This window comes from Rhinolophus sinicus, linkage group LG10 (genome assembly GCF_036562045.2).
Source record: "Rhinolophus sinicus isolate RSC01 linkage group LG10, ASM3656204v1, whole genome shotgun sequence".
Classification (NCBI taxonomy): domain Eukaryota; kingdom Metazoa; phylum Chordata; class Mammalia; order Chiroptera; family Rhinolophidae; genus Rhinolophus; species Rhinolophus sinicus.
The window spans coordinates 73,479,758-73,493,936 of NC_133759.1; the positions used below are offsets into that span (position 1 = coordinate 73,479,758).

At 34.2% G+C, this 14,179-nt stretch overlaps 1 protein-coding gene across 1 annotated transcript in view; it reads left to right on the forward strand.

Annotated features, from left to right (window-relative positions):
• The window catches only part of ADAMTS19 (ADAM metallopeptidase with thrombospondin type 1 motif 19), a 232,146-nt gene that overhangs the window by 52,380 nt on the left and 165,587 nt on the right, over positions 1-14,179 (forward strand). The window contains exons 4-6 of the mRNA XM_019756011.2: positions 3,834-4,006; positions 5,655-5,738; positions 6,424-6,581. Of these exons, the coding sequence (XP_019611570.1) occupies positions 3,834-4,006; positions 5,655-5,738; positions 6,424-6,581 (415 nt within the window). The remainder of the gene's footprint in view (positions 1-3,833; positions 4,007-5,654; positions 5,739-6,423; positions 6,582-14,179) is intronic.

Sequence of the window (14,179 nt, forward strand, 5' to 3'; positions counted from 1 at the left end):
GCACTGGTGAACATGCATATTAAAATCTCTTCTCTAACTGCAAGTGTGCGGTATCAATTATGTTGTTTTTATACATGCATATGGGTAGAAAATGGTCTCAAGATTTATGAGATGAAGAATGAGCTCAGCATAGTTGATGTAGAGAATTAAGACTTCAAAGGAAACGACTTAATAAAAAGATTACTTCAATATGATTTTCACACACAGTGGCTAACTTGTATGATGGCATCTACCGTGAAGTTCAGATTCTTAAGAAACCTAGAATGTTCCAAGTAGCCTATTTAAATATAACATGCAAATATGGGCGCCACACACTGACAGTTCGGGGCCAACAAAGCTGTCACTATATGGGGCAAGAAAGGAAACAAACTTCTCTCTCTTACATGGTCTGTTTACCACTCTTGGTACAGTTCAGAAGCCCCTCATTTTATAATTTTGTATCCCCTGGTTTCATTTTAGCTCTCCTTCAATTTTTCTTACCTCTGTCTCTTCCACAGCGTGTCTTCTTCCACATGTACCCTCCCTAAATATAGGCATTTCCTAGAACTTCCTCCTTTTTACTTTTTATTGCACATGCTTTCCCAGGGTGATAGAATCCAAATTGATGGGTTCAGCTTCACTTACACATTGATTAGTTCCAAACTCTGTCTCCATTTAAACCTCTCTTCTGACTGTCAAGTATGTAGTAACTTCTACTCAGATGTCTCTCAGATGCTTCTGACTTAATAAATCTAAAGCTGAACCCATCATCTTGCCTCCCAAACTCCGTGCCCATATCTCCCAATATCTACCCAGTCCCTCAAAAATCAGAACTAAACAACCCCCCACCCCATGCATTAACCAAAACAAACAACAGCAACAAGAAAGAGTAATTCTAACTACTTCCCTTTTTATCCCCCTAAGTTTGATCAATTTTGCTTATGATGATGTCTACTTTCTAATATTTTGCCAATCATCTTATCCTCTCTTTTCCTAGCACTGCATCGTTTTCACTCATATCGGTCTATCTATCTACCTATCTATCTATCTATCTATCTATCTATCTATCTATCTATCTGTCATCTAATTTTTCCCATAATCAGTTCATGAGGTGTTTACCCTGCCAAGATGAGTCTTTTCACATGCTTGTAGGAACATCCCCTCCTAAATATTGCAAGTTTATGTAACTGTATACTAATATGTAACAGTAGGTAGGATTGAGATTACAATTCGAAAAACTAAAAAATTCATTCTTCACTGCCATAGATCTTAGATACTAATAAAACCACTTTCTTATGTTGTCCTTCATCAAGGTCGTTGATATTAACTTCTGGTACGGCATATAAGTCCCTAAAATTTACTTTTAACTATAGTGGTTCTGTTGCAGAAGGTTATTGTTTTTTCTTATATTATCTTGTTTCATGATATAAAGCTTAGTTTCACAAGTAAGGAGTCTTTGTATTTAATTTCATAACACTTTGGTTAACTTAATTAACTGCCTCTATTGATATTTGGGTAAAACTTTATTTGTTAAATAGATTTTTAATCTGTGTCGCTGTGAGAAAAAGTGAGAAACTGTAAATTATGGAGATATCTGAAACCAATGAAGTTTTCAGTAATGGTGGTGAGATCCAGTTCATGTTAGCGCTCAGAGCTAACTGAGTTGGCTGTAGAAATCAGTAACAGAAGGGTTCAAGAATTTAAGAGACAAATTAATTCTGGCACATGAAAAGGTGTTCGAGGGCAAGACAGGTGGAATAGGGAATAGAATGGAATAGAATAGAATAGAATAGAATAGAATAGAATAGAATAGAATAGAATAGAATAAAATAGAATAGGCAATCCAAAGCCAAAACACCTGGAACAAGACTCAAGAAAAGGAATTTATCAGGAACCAAGATGATGGACTAGAATGTGAGAATACTTATCTCCAAATTGAAAACAAAGTTAGAGACATCCAAAGAAATAAGAATAATGAAATACACATGTTTACTTCCAGGGACTCCACAAAAATTATAGGAAGGAAATACAAGTCCAACAAGTTTGGGAAGGGCATTGATAGCAGTTTAGTGATATCAACAGAATTTTGTTAAATGGCAAGGAGAGGAACAGGTGATACCTGATTTAACAATGGATTGTGGAGATGGTTGCATAACTGTAGAAATTTATTAAAACTAATTGAATTGTACACTTAAATGGCTACATGTTATGGCATGTAAATTATACCTCAATACAGCTGTTAAAGTCATAAATTCATTATTGAAGAACCACATGCATACAGGAAGTTACATAAATGATGTATAACTGCTGGATTTTTCCCAAATGAACATAACCATGCAAACACCACTCAGATCAGAAATAGAAAATTTCAGTACCACAGATGCCCTCCTCGTGCCCACTCATAGGTACAAGTTTCTTTTGCCCTAAGATTTCCTATCCTGACGTTTAACATCATGTCTTCCTAGTTTTTGATGTTTCTATAAATGGAATCCTACCCTGCCTAGTCTGTTGTAACTGGCTTCTTGTTGTGCCAACCTTCTGGTTGGTTATGAGGTTCATCCGTATTTTCACACATTACAGTAGTTGATTTATTTTCATTGCTATATAGCATTTCATTGTATGAATAGCCCCAAATGTCTTTATCCTTTATACTAGTGATGGTTATTTGAGCTGTGTTCAAATATAGTACTGCTCTGAATAATTTGTATATGTGATTTGCATGCATTTCTGGTGAGCATATATTTTAGACCTTGGATCACTGGGAATACAAACGTTCCACTTCAGTGCATACTGCCATCAGGTTTTCAGTGTTGTCCTAATTTAAACCCCCAGCATGTATGTGTATGGTACTTGCGGCTGTCCCCACATTCTTGTCAACACTTGATATAATCATCTCTTTATTTTAGCCATTCTCGAGATTTTAATTAATTTAATTTATTGTGGTTTTAATTTGTATTTCCCTGAAGACCAATGAGACTGAGAACCTTCTCATATGCTTCTCATTAGCTGTTTGGATATCTTTCTTGTGAGAAATGGTTGTTCAAGTCCTTTGCCAATTTTTCAATTGGGTTATCTGTCATTGATTTAGAGTAGCTTTTATTTCTTTATTATGGGAAAGCATTGTAAATATCTTCTCCCAGTTGGTGGCATGCTTTTCATTATGATAGTGGCATGTTTTAATAAACAGAAATTTTACATTTTTATGTAGTTAAATTTATAAATATGTTTATTTGTGGTTACTACTTTTATTTGGCCCTGTTTGAGGAATCTTTATTACCCTAAGGTCATAACTTGTATATGATCCTGATGGAAGACAGAACCAAATCCTTTGTAACCCATGCATAATGTTTGAGTAATTAGGGGCACCTGCCTGAAATTAGGCTGTGTGGGGACGTCATTTCAGGCACTTTTTGCAAGTAGGCCTTTATTTTGTCACTTGTTTCAAAATAAAAATAGTGTTATCTTTTATTTATTGGGTTATTTTATTTATATGAATCTCTATGCTAGAATTTTACTAATGGGACTTATTATAAGCCATCAACAACTCTAAAAAGTCGGTGTTAGTATTTTTCATTTTACAAATGGGGAAACTAGGGCTGACTTAGTGATGTTAGTTTCCCACATGGCAGAGCTAGTAAATGTAGAAGTCCATTGGGTCTGATTCCAAAGTCATACTCCAAAGCCAAATGTCGTTTTCGGTTCCAGGTGTGAAGGGAACTTAACTTGGTTTTGCTCGGCATAGTATCATCATTACATGTTGGTATTCAATAAACATTTTTATAACTATTAAACAATTTTTTTTGTTCACCTTGCCAAGATGGAGGCACATTTAAAAATTCATTTCTCTGTTACAGATAAAGGAAGACCTAGATCTAAAAAAATAACAGAAAGTGGAAGAGGGAAACGCTATTCATACAAATTACCTCAAGAATACAACATAGAGACTGTAGTGGTTGCAGACCCAGCAATGGTTTCCTATCATGGAGCAGATGCAGCCAGGAGATTCATTCTAACCATCTTAAATATGGTAGGCAAACTTTAAAGTGCGCTTGGAATTTTTTCAAGAAAACTCTAAGGAAGAAATGTGTGAGTATAATGAAGTTCTTTAAAAATTAACTCATTGCTATTCCTTTCTTTTATTGACATCAGTAAAAAAATTCTTTAGGTTTACCAAATTGATCCATCTCAAAAGAGATATCAGAATAATAATTCACATCGTCTAGTTAAAAGAAAACCAACAAACCCTTATTGTTCATTTTGATGTGGCAAAACTTTATTCTTTCCTCTCTTTTTTGGTGCCCTTCTTTTCATTCTCATTTATAAAGGGTCATTTGTTGACATTAGCAGAAATGTTGTAATATTTGTTTATCTGCACGGCCCCACCCACAGTACTATGGATTATGAGGTGGAAGAAAAATGGAGTTTGGTAGTCCATTGAGCTCTTATATAGGTATGTGAATGGATATCAGTAATACTAGTTGATGAGTAAGAGCTAATAGCTAAAATTTTAACCAGTAGAATCACATGTAGCTAACTTCAGCTGACAATTTCTGGACTGGACAAATCTAATTTGTACCTACCATCTTATGGATACTTACTACCCAATGAATCCTTTAACGTAATTGCATACCGTGTTGGGGAAACCGTCTTCGAGGCGGAATCAGAAGGTTGTAGTGAAGAGTGGTTCTTAGAGGACAATAAATATAAATAGAAGCAAAAGGCAAATGTCCATTTATAATTCAAGTTACCATATATAAGGGAGGGTAAGCACCACTGATTCAAGGATAAATATGTTATGTTTTTGTAAAATCGCCTCCTTTTTTTAAACTATTTTTTTTTGCTATCATTTGGCTTGTGTTTCCAGTGAACAGGTTTTCTCACGCTTCAGTCATTTCTGTGTATGTTCAGCTACCTCCTGCACACACTCCACCAGCTTTCTGTATAGGGTAGACTAACAACCGACCGATGTCAGTCTCTTCTAAATAGTGCTATCTCTGAAAGCATGGGTTTTCTGTGCCACTTTTATATTTTCTATTACAAATTAAATCAATGCTAAATTTTATAGAAACTCAGGGTACCACGCAAAATACTCACCTTGCTTTCCAGCATTCCTGCACACACTCCGTTTTGAGAAAACCTGTTGTAATGATGATCTGAAACCATTAAGCAACAATGGCCCATGAGCTTGTCTTCAATGGGCACCATTGGAGGGGGGAGCTTTGAAAACCCCGTTTCTGTTTGACCGCTAGCCTGGGAGAGAAACAAAGACTCTAAGGAATGAATTGGGAGGTGACATAAAGCAGGCTGGTTTTTCAGGACTGTTTCTCAGAAGGAAAGAGGACACTTGCATTTTGTGAATTAAGAATCAAGACAAATTCTTGGGTTTAGTTACTAAAATCCTTCTCTTCAGTACTGTGAAAAGCACCCCACTGAAATAAATGCTTAGACTATCCAGGCTGCAGTAAGTATCTCAGAATGGTAGGTCTAAATTTCTTGGTGTCTAAAATGCATTAATTGCATTGTTATTGCTTTTTAAGCTAATTTTTAAATAAGTGAAAAGATTTAAAATCTATACGATTTCTCAACTGAATTGAGACTTCTCCCATGTCTGGGCTTTAAGGAAAATTAAGATGTTTCTGTTTTATTTTAGGATTTTTATTTTTATTTGTTTTTAGGTTTTTAACCTTTTCCAACACAAGAGTCTTGGTGTGCAGGTCAATCTTCGTGTGATAAAGCTTGTTCTGCTCCATGAAACTCCAGTAAGAAAGTCTTGAGTTTTTCGTTCAATTATGTGGGTGAGAAGTTATGTTCAGGTTCTTTTAAGTGAAGGGAATGTTACAGATGTTCTTTTTTATTGACTTAAAATCCATAAATGTCCACAAAGTCACTTAGCGTATACATAAACTGGTCTTTAGTTTTGGTTAATGCCTCCATTTTATTCCAAAAATGGAATGTTCTGAGTTTCCAAGGATCCTGGCCACAAACCTTAACTTTCTAAAAGTAATTTTAAGAAGTCATATTTAGTGACAGTTTTATTTTCTTTTGTAAACATGATGTGTTTCTAAAGCCTTTTCTTATCTGTAATTCATTTGAAGTGAAGAATATTCTGTGACATCATTCTAGCATGCTGCTTAAATGGCACTTTGTAAAACCTTTGTTCTTAAATTATAGAAATAATGAGTTAAGTCTAAAAGTTCCACATTCTTGATATTCCATTGTACCTCTCTCCTTTTCCTGAGTAACATTAAACAAACTTTGTAATTATTGTACCTTCACAAAATTTTCAGGTTTTTAGCTCAGACTAAATTAATCCTGAATATCTTTCAGGTTCTAATTAATGTCATGGCCAGCATTTGCTTTAGTAATTCAGGAAGTTCCCTCAGGTTTTAGTGTTTTGGTATATCTGAGAAAATTGACCTTGAAATGAAATCTCTTCTTTTGTAGGCAGATCTATATATTGGGCACCATGGAGAGAAAATGCTAGAAAGTTTTTGTAAGTGGCAACATGAGGAATTTGGCAAAAAGAATGATATACATTTAGAAATGTCGACAAGCTGGGGTGAGGACATGACTTCTGTGGATGCAGCTATACTTATAACAAGGTAAATTTTCCAAAGCCAATTAAATGGCCATGCTGTTAATCCTATTAATCCCTTCTTACAGTGCTTTTATTCCAGAAGTCCAGATTTTGTGTTCCAAAAAACTTTTGGCATAATGATGTTAGTCATTTGCCTCAATTCATAATAACTGATTTTTGAACTGCCATTTATTGGATGGCACATGGACAAAACATTTGATTAATTATTGTTTAAAAGAATAATTTACCCTCAATTTTTAATGTGAAGATATAGCCATTGATGATGGTAAGTGAAAACTATGGTGAATTTTGGTGGAACTTCAAAATTATGAACCCACAGTGTTATCTTTTTCAGTCATCACCATATAAAGTAACCCAATTCAGGACCTGACAAACTTTCTGGTTCCATCTGAGAAAAATGTTTCAAGTGAATGAAGTTTGAGCTGCATTATGAATGTCTGTGTTATCACAAGCATTTGTAATAAAGTGTTATATATATATATATATATATATAAGAAAATGAGACAATGAGCAACAATATACTGCATGTGAGCACTCTTTTAGTAATTATTGATAAATGTATCTTGTAGAGCTAGTAAAAATGAATGATAATTAATTGTTCACTAGCAACTTAATTTTAGTACCAATGGTGTTGACATTTCACATCCCATAACACAGTAACATTTAAACGTGATTTTGTTGCTGAATTACATAAAAGCTATCCTAATTATAAATAATTCATAAAGGTGAAAAAAATCTCTATGTAAGAACACAGTTGGGCTTACACAGTCAGGTGTACCTGGTAATAAACAACTTTTTGTAATAAACAACCGTAAAACTGGAAAATACTTATTTGGCTACTAGTTTCAGTCATTGGAGAATGAGCAATGCAAGACTGCAACTCTGAAAGAAGGAAGAATGATTAATGGAGCCCCACAGTCAACCAGTGTTTTTCCTGGGGACAATGTTTGGTCAGCAAGTGGAATCTCGGTGGAGTATGGTGGTCCTGCTGAGGGCATCAGAGGTGAGGGCTCGATGCAGGGAAAGGTGCCAGAAGCCCATGTGCAGATCATCTGGGAGAACTTGGAAAGGCTAGTCTGAATACACACAGATATAAACTGCCCAGAATTAACAGGTGCTGTTGCGGAGTTTAGATGTTAAAAAGATACTAGGAAGTGAGCAGATTCAGGCCATAGGAGTGGAGCAACCTTGTGAATACCTGATTATTACTCCTGACTTTTAGCTGCGAAAACAGACAGGATGTGCCTTCATACTAGGGATCATGATCCAGGGAAATGCCTGCCCTTGATCTTCCCTAACAAGTCCTGAAACCTTGTCCCCATAGGATCTTTGGGAGGGACAGCGTTTGGAGGCTGAGTCCCACCAGTTTACAAAGCTGTGGGAATAATCTTGAGCTTCTGATAGATCCTCCCAACCAAAGAATAAACTCAAACTGAGCGATCAGCCAGTAACTGAGCTGCCTCCCTAAACAAGAGTTAGTACTCTTCAGAGGAAGGTAACAGAATCCTGGATCTCCATAATGTATTATCCACAATGTCTAAACCATAATAAAAATTGGCCAAGCAGAGAAACATGGAATTGTGAAGCAGCATCAAGGAAAAGTGGTAAATAGAAACCAACCCTGAGGTAGCTTTGACGTTAGATTTCCCAGTTAATGTGGTTGTGATTGGAATCCCTGAGGAAGAGAATGAGAATGGGTAAGACCAATTATTTGAAGATGTAATGGCAAAAATTTCAACAACTTATAGACCTAGATATAGCCTAGAAAAAGTGATAAAAACTAAAGATACAGAAAAGAAATTTTGAATTGGCTGGAGAAAGGAGATACATTACATAAACAGGGGAAACAGTGTTAAGATCAATGACTCACTACCCGTCAGGAAAAAAGTGAGTCCAAAAGACCATTGATTGTCTTTTCATTAAATGATATTTTCATTTTCATTAGATGATATCTCTTATGTATGGGGGAAAAAAGCCCTATCAACAACAATTCTTAATGAATTCTTAAGCGTACTTTATTAATCTATGAAAGGGTATTTATATGCACATAATCTATAGCCAATATCACACTTAATAACTTTATAAAAAATGTTAGTGTTTTGTAAGATTATAGGCAAAATAAAGGTGTAAGTCCATTTCAAGTTTTTTAGCAAGTAACTAAGATTTAATTCCTTTATCTCATAATTTTCTCAATTCTCTGCTAAATTTTCACAGATTTATTTAAAATATGTTTAATTCTTTTAAAATTATATTAGGATTGTTAAAATATATTTTGAAAACATGTATCTTTTCTATAGTAGAGGTCCTTCATATTTCAGAGTGACAGGATAGATTTGGAAAGATCATGTAATTAAATGTACAGGCCATTGTCAGTCACTTAATTTTGGGGGTCCTCTAAGAAATTGACTTATACTAAAATTTATCTGGTGTATAAATAAGCACTTTTTTGTTTGAATAAGTTTAGCAAATGTTAAAGTTTACTTAACCAAACATTTTTTAAAGAATTTCTTCTGTAAAAATAATAGAGTAGCAAATATTGCTTTTAATGAAAATGATTAGGATTACTAGGGAATGTATAGACCTTATTTTTTTATTTTTAATATGAAGTTATATTTTGTAATAATTTTGCATGACAAGATTCTTAAATCTATTATAGTACTAAATATATTTCTGAAAAAAGTTTATAATGCTTCAGGTATTTCTGAAAAAAGTTTATAATTCATAAAGGTGAAAAAAATTGTATGAATAATACAATTCATAGTATTATTTACGATCACATAAATTATTGCATGTGGTTAATTTGTACTTCTAACCTGTATTGACCACCACTCTGGTATAGAGAAATTAGATTTCCAGCTGCTTTATATATTATTAGATTTCCAGTTTTTATATATTTATTTCTCGATTGATAAAATCTGTCTTCCTTCTCCTCATAGTAGTAAGTAGTAGGTTATTACTTCTGAGACTAAAGAGGATGATAATCATAATTTAACTACTAATTTTTATTTTTCTTATATTAAAAACGTAATCCATTTATTATAAAAATTTGAGAAAGGCAAGAATAAAGATAAAATATTAGCTTGTGATTCTACTACCTCGAAATAATTACAGGTAACTATTTTAAATATATTTCTACAGTTTTATATCTTATGTATTTGTGTAACTAAATACATATATTGATAATACTGGGGTCATACTCTACATGCAAGTTTTGTCTTGCTCCACCAGTATTTCCACATTAATTCTGTTCCTTAACTCCAATGCCATTTTTCTCATTAAAACTGAAAAAAAAATCTCCTGCATCCAATATTTTCTCTTCTGTGATAAAGCTTTAAAAGCAATGCTTTTAACTATTGATCATTAGTTCTCTTGTTGCTAACCTTCAATAGCAGTGTAAAAGGTATTCTCTTTAAAAAAAGTTGTGTGCTGTATTTCATATAAAGAAAATATAAGGAATAATAAAATTAACAACTGTGTGTTCACCCTTCTATGTAGAAAACAGAATATTATCCATGAAGTTGAAGTTCCCATTTTATATACTGTTTTATAATACATATTTTCCCTTAAAAATCTATTTTAAATACGTCCTTAGGAAATAGTTCTTTAGGAAACACTGTAGCATAATTCTCTCCCCGCCCGCCCCAAATAATGCATGAACATATTCTCATGGTACACGTTGCCCAAAGGTAACCCGTGTTGAGTTGATATGTATTGTAGAGGACATCATGTCATGTGATACACTGTTTGCTCTATTTGTTTTTTGTGTTTTCCACTTTACACTATGTCTTGCAAGTCTTTTCATGTCATTCATTGTGGAAAGCAGGATAATGTGCCCCAAAGATGTCCACACCTGAATCCCTAGAACCTGGGAATATGTTCCCTTACATGGTAAAAGGGACTTACAGATATGATTAAGGATGTTGAGATGGGGACATTATCCCAGATTATCTGGATGGGACCAGTATAACCAAAGGAATCCTAAAAGATGGAAAAGGGAGTGGAAGGTCAGAGACACAGACAGTGGATGATGCTAATGATGCTGGTTTGGAAGATGGAGGAAGGGGCCACAAGCCAAAGAATGCAGGCAGTCTGGAAGCGGGAGGGGGCAAGAAAACATTCTACCTTTGAGCTTTTTGGGAGAATGCAGCCCTGATGGTCCTGATTTTAGCCCAGCAAGACATATAGCATTTGGCTTCAGATCTCTAGAACTGTAAGATAATACATTTCTCTTGCTTTAAGTCATTAAATTTTGTGGTAATTTGTTACAGCAGCAATACACTTATTGGTCTATATCATTTGGAGGGAGGAGCCAACATATTACTTTATTGCATATAAGTATCCTTAATCATATAACTACTTGATATTTGTTTAACTTTATGATTTTTCACATTTAGAGAAAAGCCTATCAACATCTTTATCTATATATGGTTATAAACATGCTAGTATTTATTTAGTGTCGCTAGTAGTACTTGCTCTTGTGTTTAGAAATGTCTTCTTCCTTATTGTCAAATGCTCATAAAATGCAATTAAACTGCATGTTTAGTTGTAGGCTATATTAGTTATAATATATTAAAAGAATGAACTAAAGGTGATACTCTCTGGGATTTGTGAGACTATTCTAGATAATATTCTCCAGCAAAACATATAATAACCGGTATTTTATAGTCTCAAGCTGCTGGATTAGGTCAATTGATAAAATAATTATTCATCCTCAGAGTTTCAAAACTTGAACTACTACCACAGAACTAAATATGTACTTTGTATGCTCAAATTATACTTTTCAAAGATAAGATAAACTAAGGCATTGTTATTTTGAATGTATCTTTTAGTTATGGATAGAAAACCAAAGCTTCACTGTCTGGACAGCACTTCTGCTCAAAACCAGTGGAAAAGCCTTTCTTTGAGGGTAAAATTTACTACAGTTTTGCTAAACCACTTCATGTTTATTGGAAAAAAAAAATCTTTGTACACCTCCTCAATCCTTTAGCAGAAATGTTGACTTCAATTTTTTTCAGCCTCGTATGTAGGACTTAACACATTGCTTCTGTATTTTTGGAAAGCAATGGAAATAAAAATCTGTGGTTGAAAATAGAAAAAAAATATCTGTCAAAGGCTATACACAAATAAATTTGATAGATTCTGACAAGTAATTCTCCCTTTACTCACCTGTGGAGCTAAGGTTTGTGGGGACGGTCGCTGTTTCTCCATATCATTGTTTTCATTGCAGTGAAAATCAGCCCACTAAAGGAAATGTTTTATTGTTAAGTGGCTTAGCACCGTTTGATCAGGAAAGTCTAAATGAGTGGTTTGAGTAATTAAAGAAGTATAACGGTTTTGTGTTAGTGTAAACATAAATAAAGGTGATCAGATCTTCAGCTTTGCAAGGAAGTTGTGAAAAATAAAATAAAGATTTTAATCTCCATGGATTCCATGTTCTTATCCGTATTTGACAAGCTAAACTCATAGTCAGCCTAGTTTCTAATGAACGTTCATCTTACAACATACAACATTGAATGTTGTATGTTAAGTGAGCACATTAGAAGGAGGAAATTTTAGCTCGACTAATTTTGGTTTCAACTAAAATGAATAACGTTTGTATAAATCCAAACCTATCTGCAGTAATATATTTGTTAAATTGTTCGGTGTGATACAATGAAGCAAATAGTTTCGAGCTGACCTAGTGCTTGTGGGCTCATAGTAACAAAAAACACAACACATATTATCCCAACCATCAACTCTATGATTACTCAGTGTAATTTTCACGTTTCTCTTTGAAATTGTGGAGAACACTCTTTGAAATTGTGAAAACACTCTTTAATTTAGAATTTCATTTTGTTAGTGATAGTTTCGCCTTTCCTATTTACTGAAATGCTTTTGGTTTATGTACAGTACTTCTGAAAATTAGTTTCAAAGTAATGCCTTTGGCAAGTAAGATAGAAAATTTAATAAAATATAGAAATGTCAGGAATATATTAATTTAATACAAATCATAGAATAATATTTGAGTGAGTCATTTATAGGTATATCCCAGGGCACTATAAAACTCTACAATGAGACTTATTCTCAGATGCATCTTCATTCTTGGAAATTAAAGGCTACATTTCATTTTTTTCAATATAAATCAGAACTTAAGCAGAATTTATTGGCCTTCCCCATTGCCAAAGTCTAACAGTATCATTTCCATAAACTCACATAATGAAACTCTGTGATGTGGACTTCAGGCGCACTGAGCCAACATGAGCCAAAAATGAGAGAATTTGAATCCACATGATCACAGGTCTAGGCAAACAAACCCTCCAGCCCCCTAATAAATCTCTGATTATTATGAAATTAAGAATATATTATTTTGGTCTTCTGGAAAGAAGTTGAAGATTTAGAATTATAGTCTGATCTGAGGTTTTGAAATGCTGCTGACAATTTATTCTTCAGTTGCACTGAGAGGTTCTTCCAATGCTTTTGGATAAAAGATCTCGTGTTTTTTGAAATAATGTGCTTTATTCATTTGTTTGCTAAGTGAACAGAAATTGGCTGTGTGAAGGACTCTAAGTGCCCTTGACAATAAGCAGTGCATTTGTCATAGTTTTACCATGTTGTTTAGTTACAGATGAAGTCCCTTGTTTCACATTATGTAAATCAAATAGTCATGTTGCAGCCTTATGCACTATGATATGATGTATTTTACGTTTAGAAAAGGCACATAAAATCCCTTTCCCCTTACATCTGAATATACTTTACACTCAGTGATTCTTGGCCCTAAGGTGAAGATTTGATTTTATGTGGTTCTTTAATTTTTTGCATTACCATATTATTCAGTATCATCTGTTTTGGGTGTTTCTTTCTCCATTGCTGGCAAAGGCGATTGCAAAATAGAACTACCCATTATTTAATACAATTCCCCAGGCTTCTTCCTGGGGTCCTTATCACTTTGCAGAGATGATGGTGTTCATTCTCTTCTTTGCCACAGAGGAGAAGCCTATTTTATTTACCTTTGTATTCTTCCCCTTACGCAGTGCTTGGTGTATAAGAGACACTTAATGAATCCTACCTCATCCAATTGGATAGGTAGGTTGTATGTGACACAACAGTAGAGGGAGCCCTTTACATCATTGTATATGTAAATGTACCCCTAGAATTAAGCAGTATACAACCTGTACAACTAGGCATGGCGTTCCGTCATGTATTTGATGTCTGTTATCTTGTGAGGCAGAGAAAGGCTAAATGTGTCTGGCCATTTACTTGTTAAAAAAATGTCAGCAAACCTTTTCCATTCTTCTTTACCTCTAATTACGTGTATAGTCAGATTATGATTATGTTACATATTCATAGCGGGGTACATTTTCTTGTATCATTGGTGTTTTGAGACACAGAGATCAACTTTGCTCAAGTTGAGCACCAGAAGAGTTGTCTTTCGGATTTTTTTTTTTTTTTTTTGATAGCTGAAGAAGATTCTGTGTAGTACCAAGAATCAAAGGAAGAATTGAAGAACCAGGCATCAAGAAAAACAATGAAGGGATAGGGTGTCGAAAAGCAAAAAAGAGAGACAGTGAAGAAGGAAACTCTAGAAATCTTAATCACTGGGTTTGGATGATCCAGGGACATTTA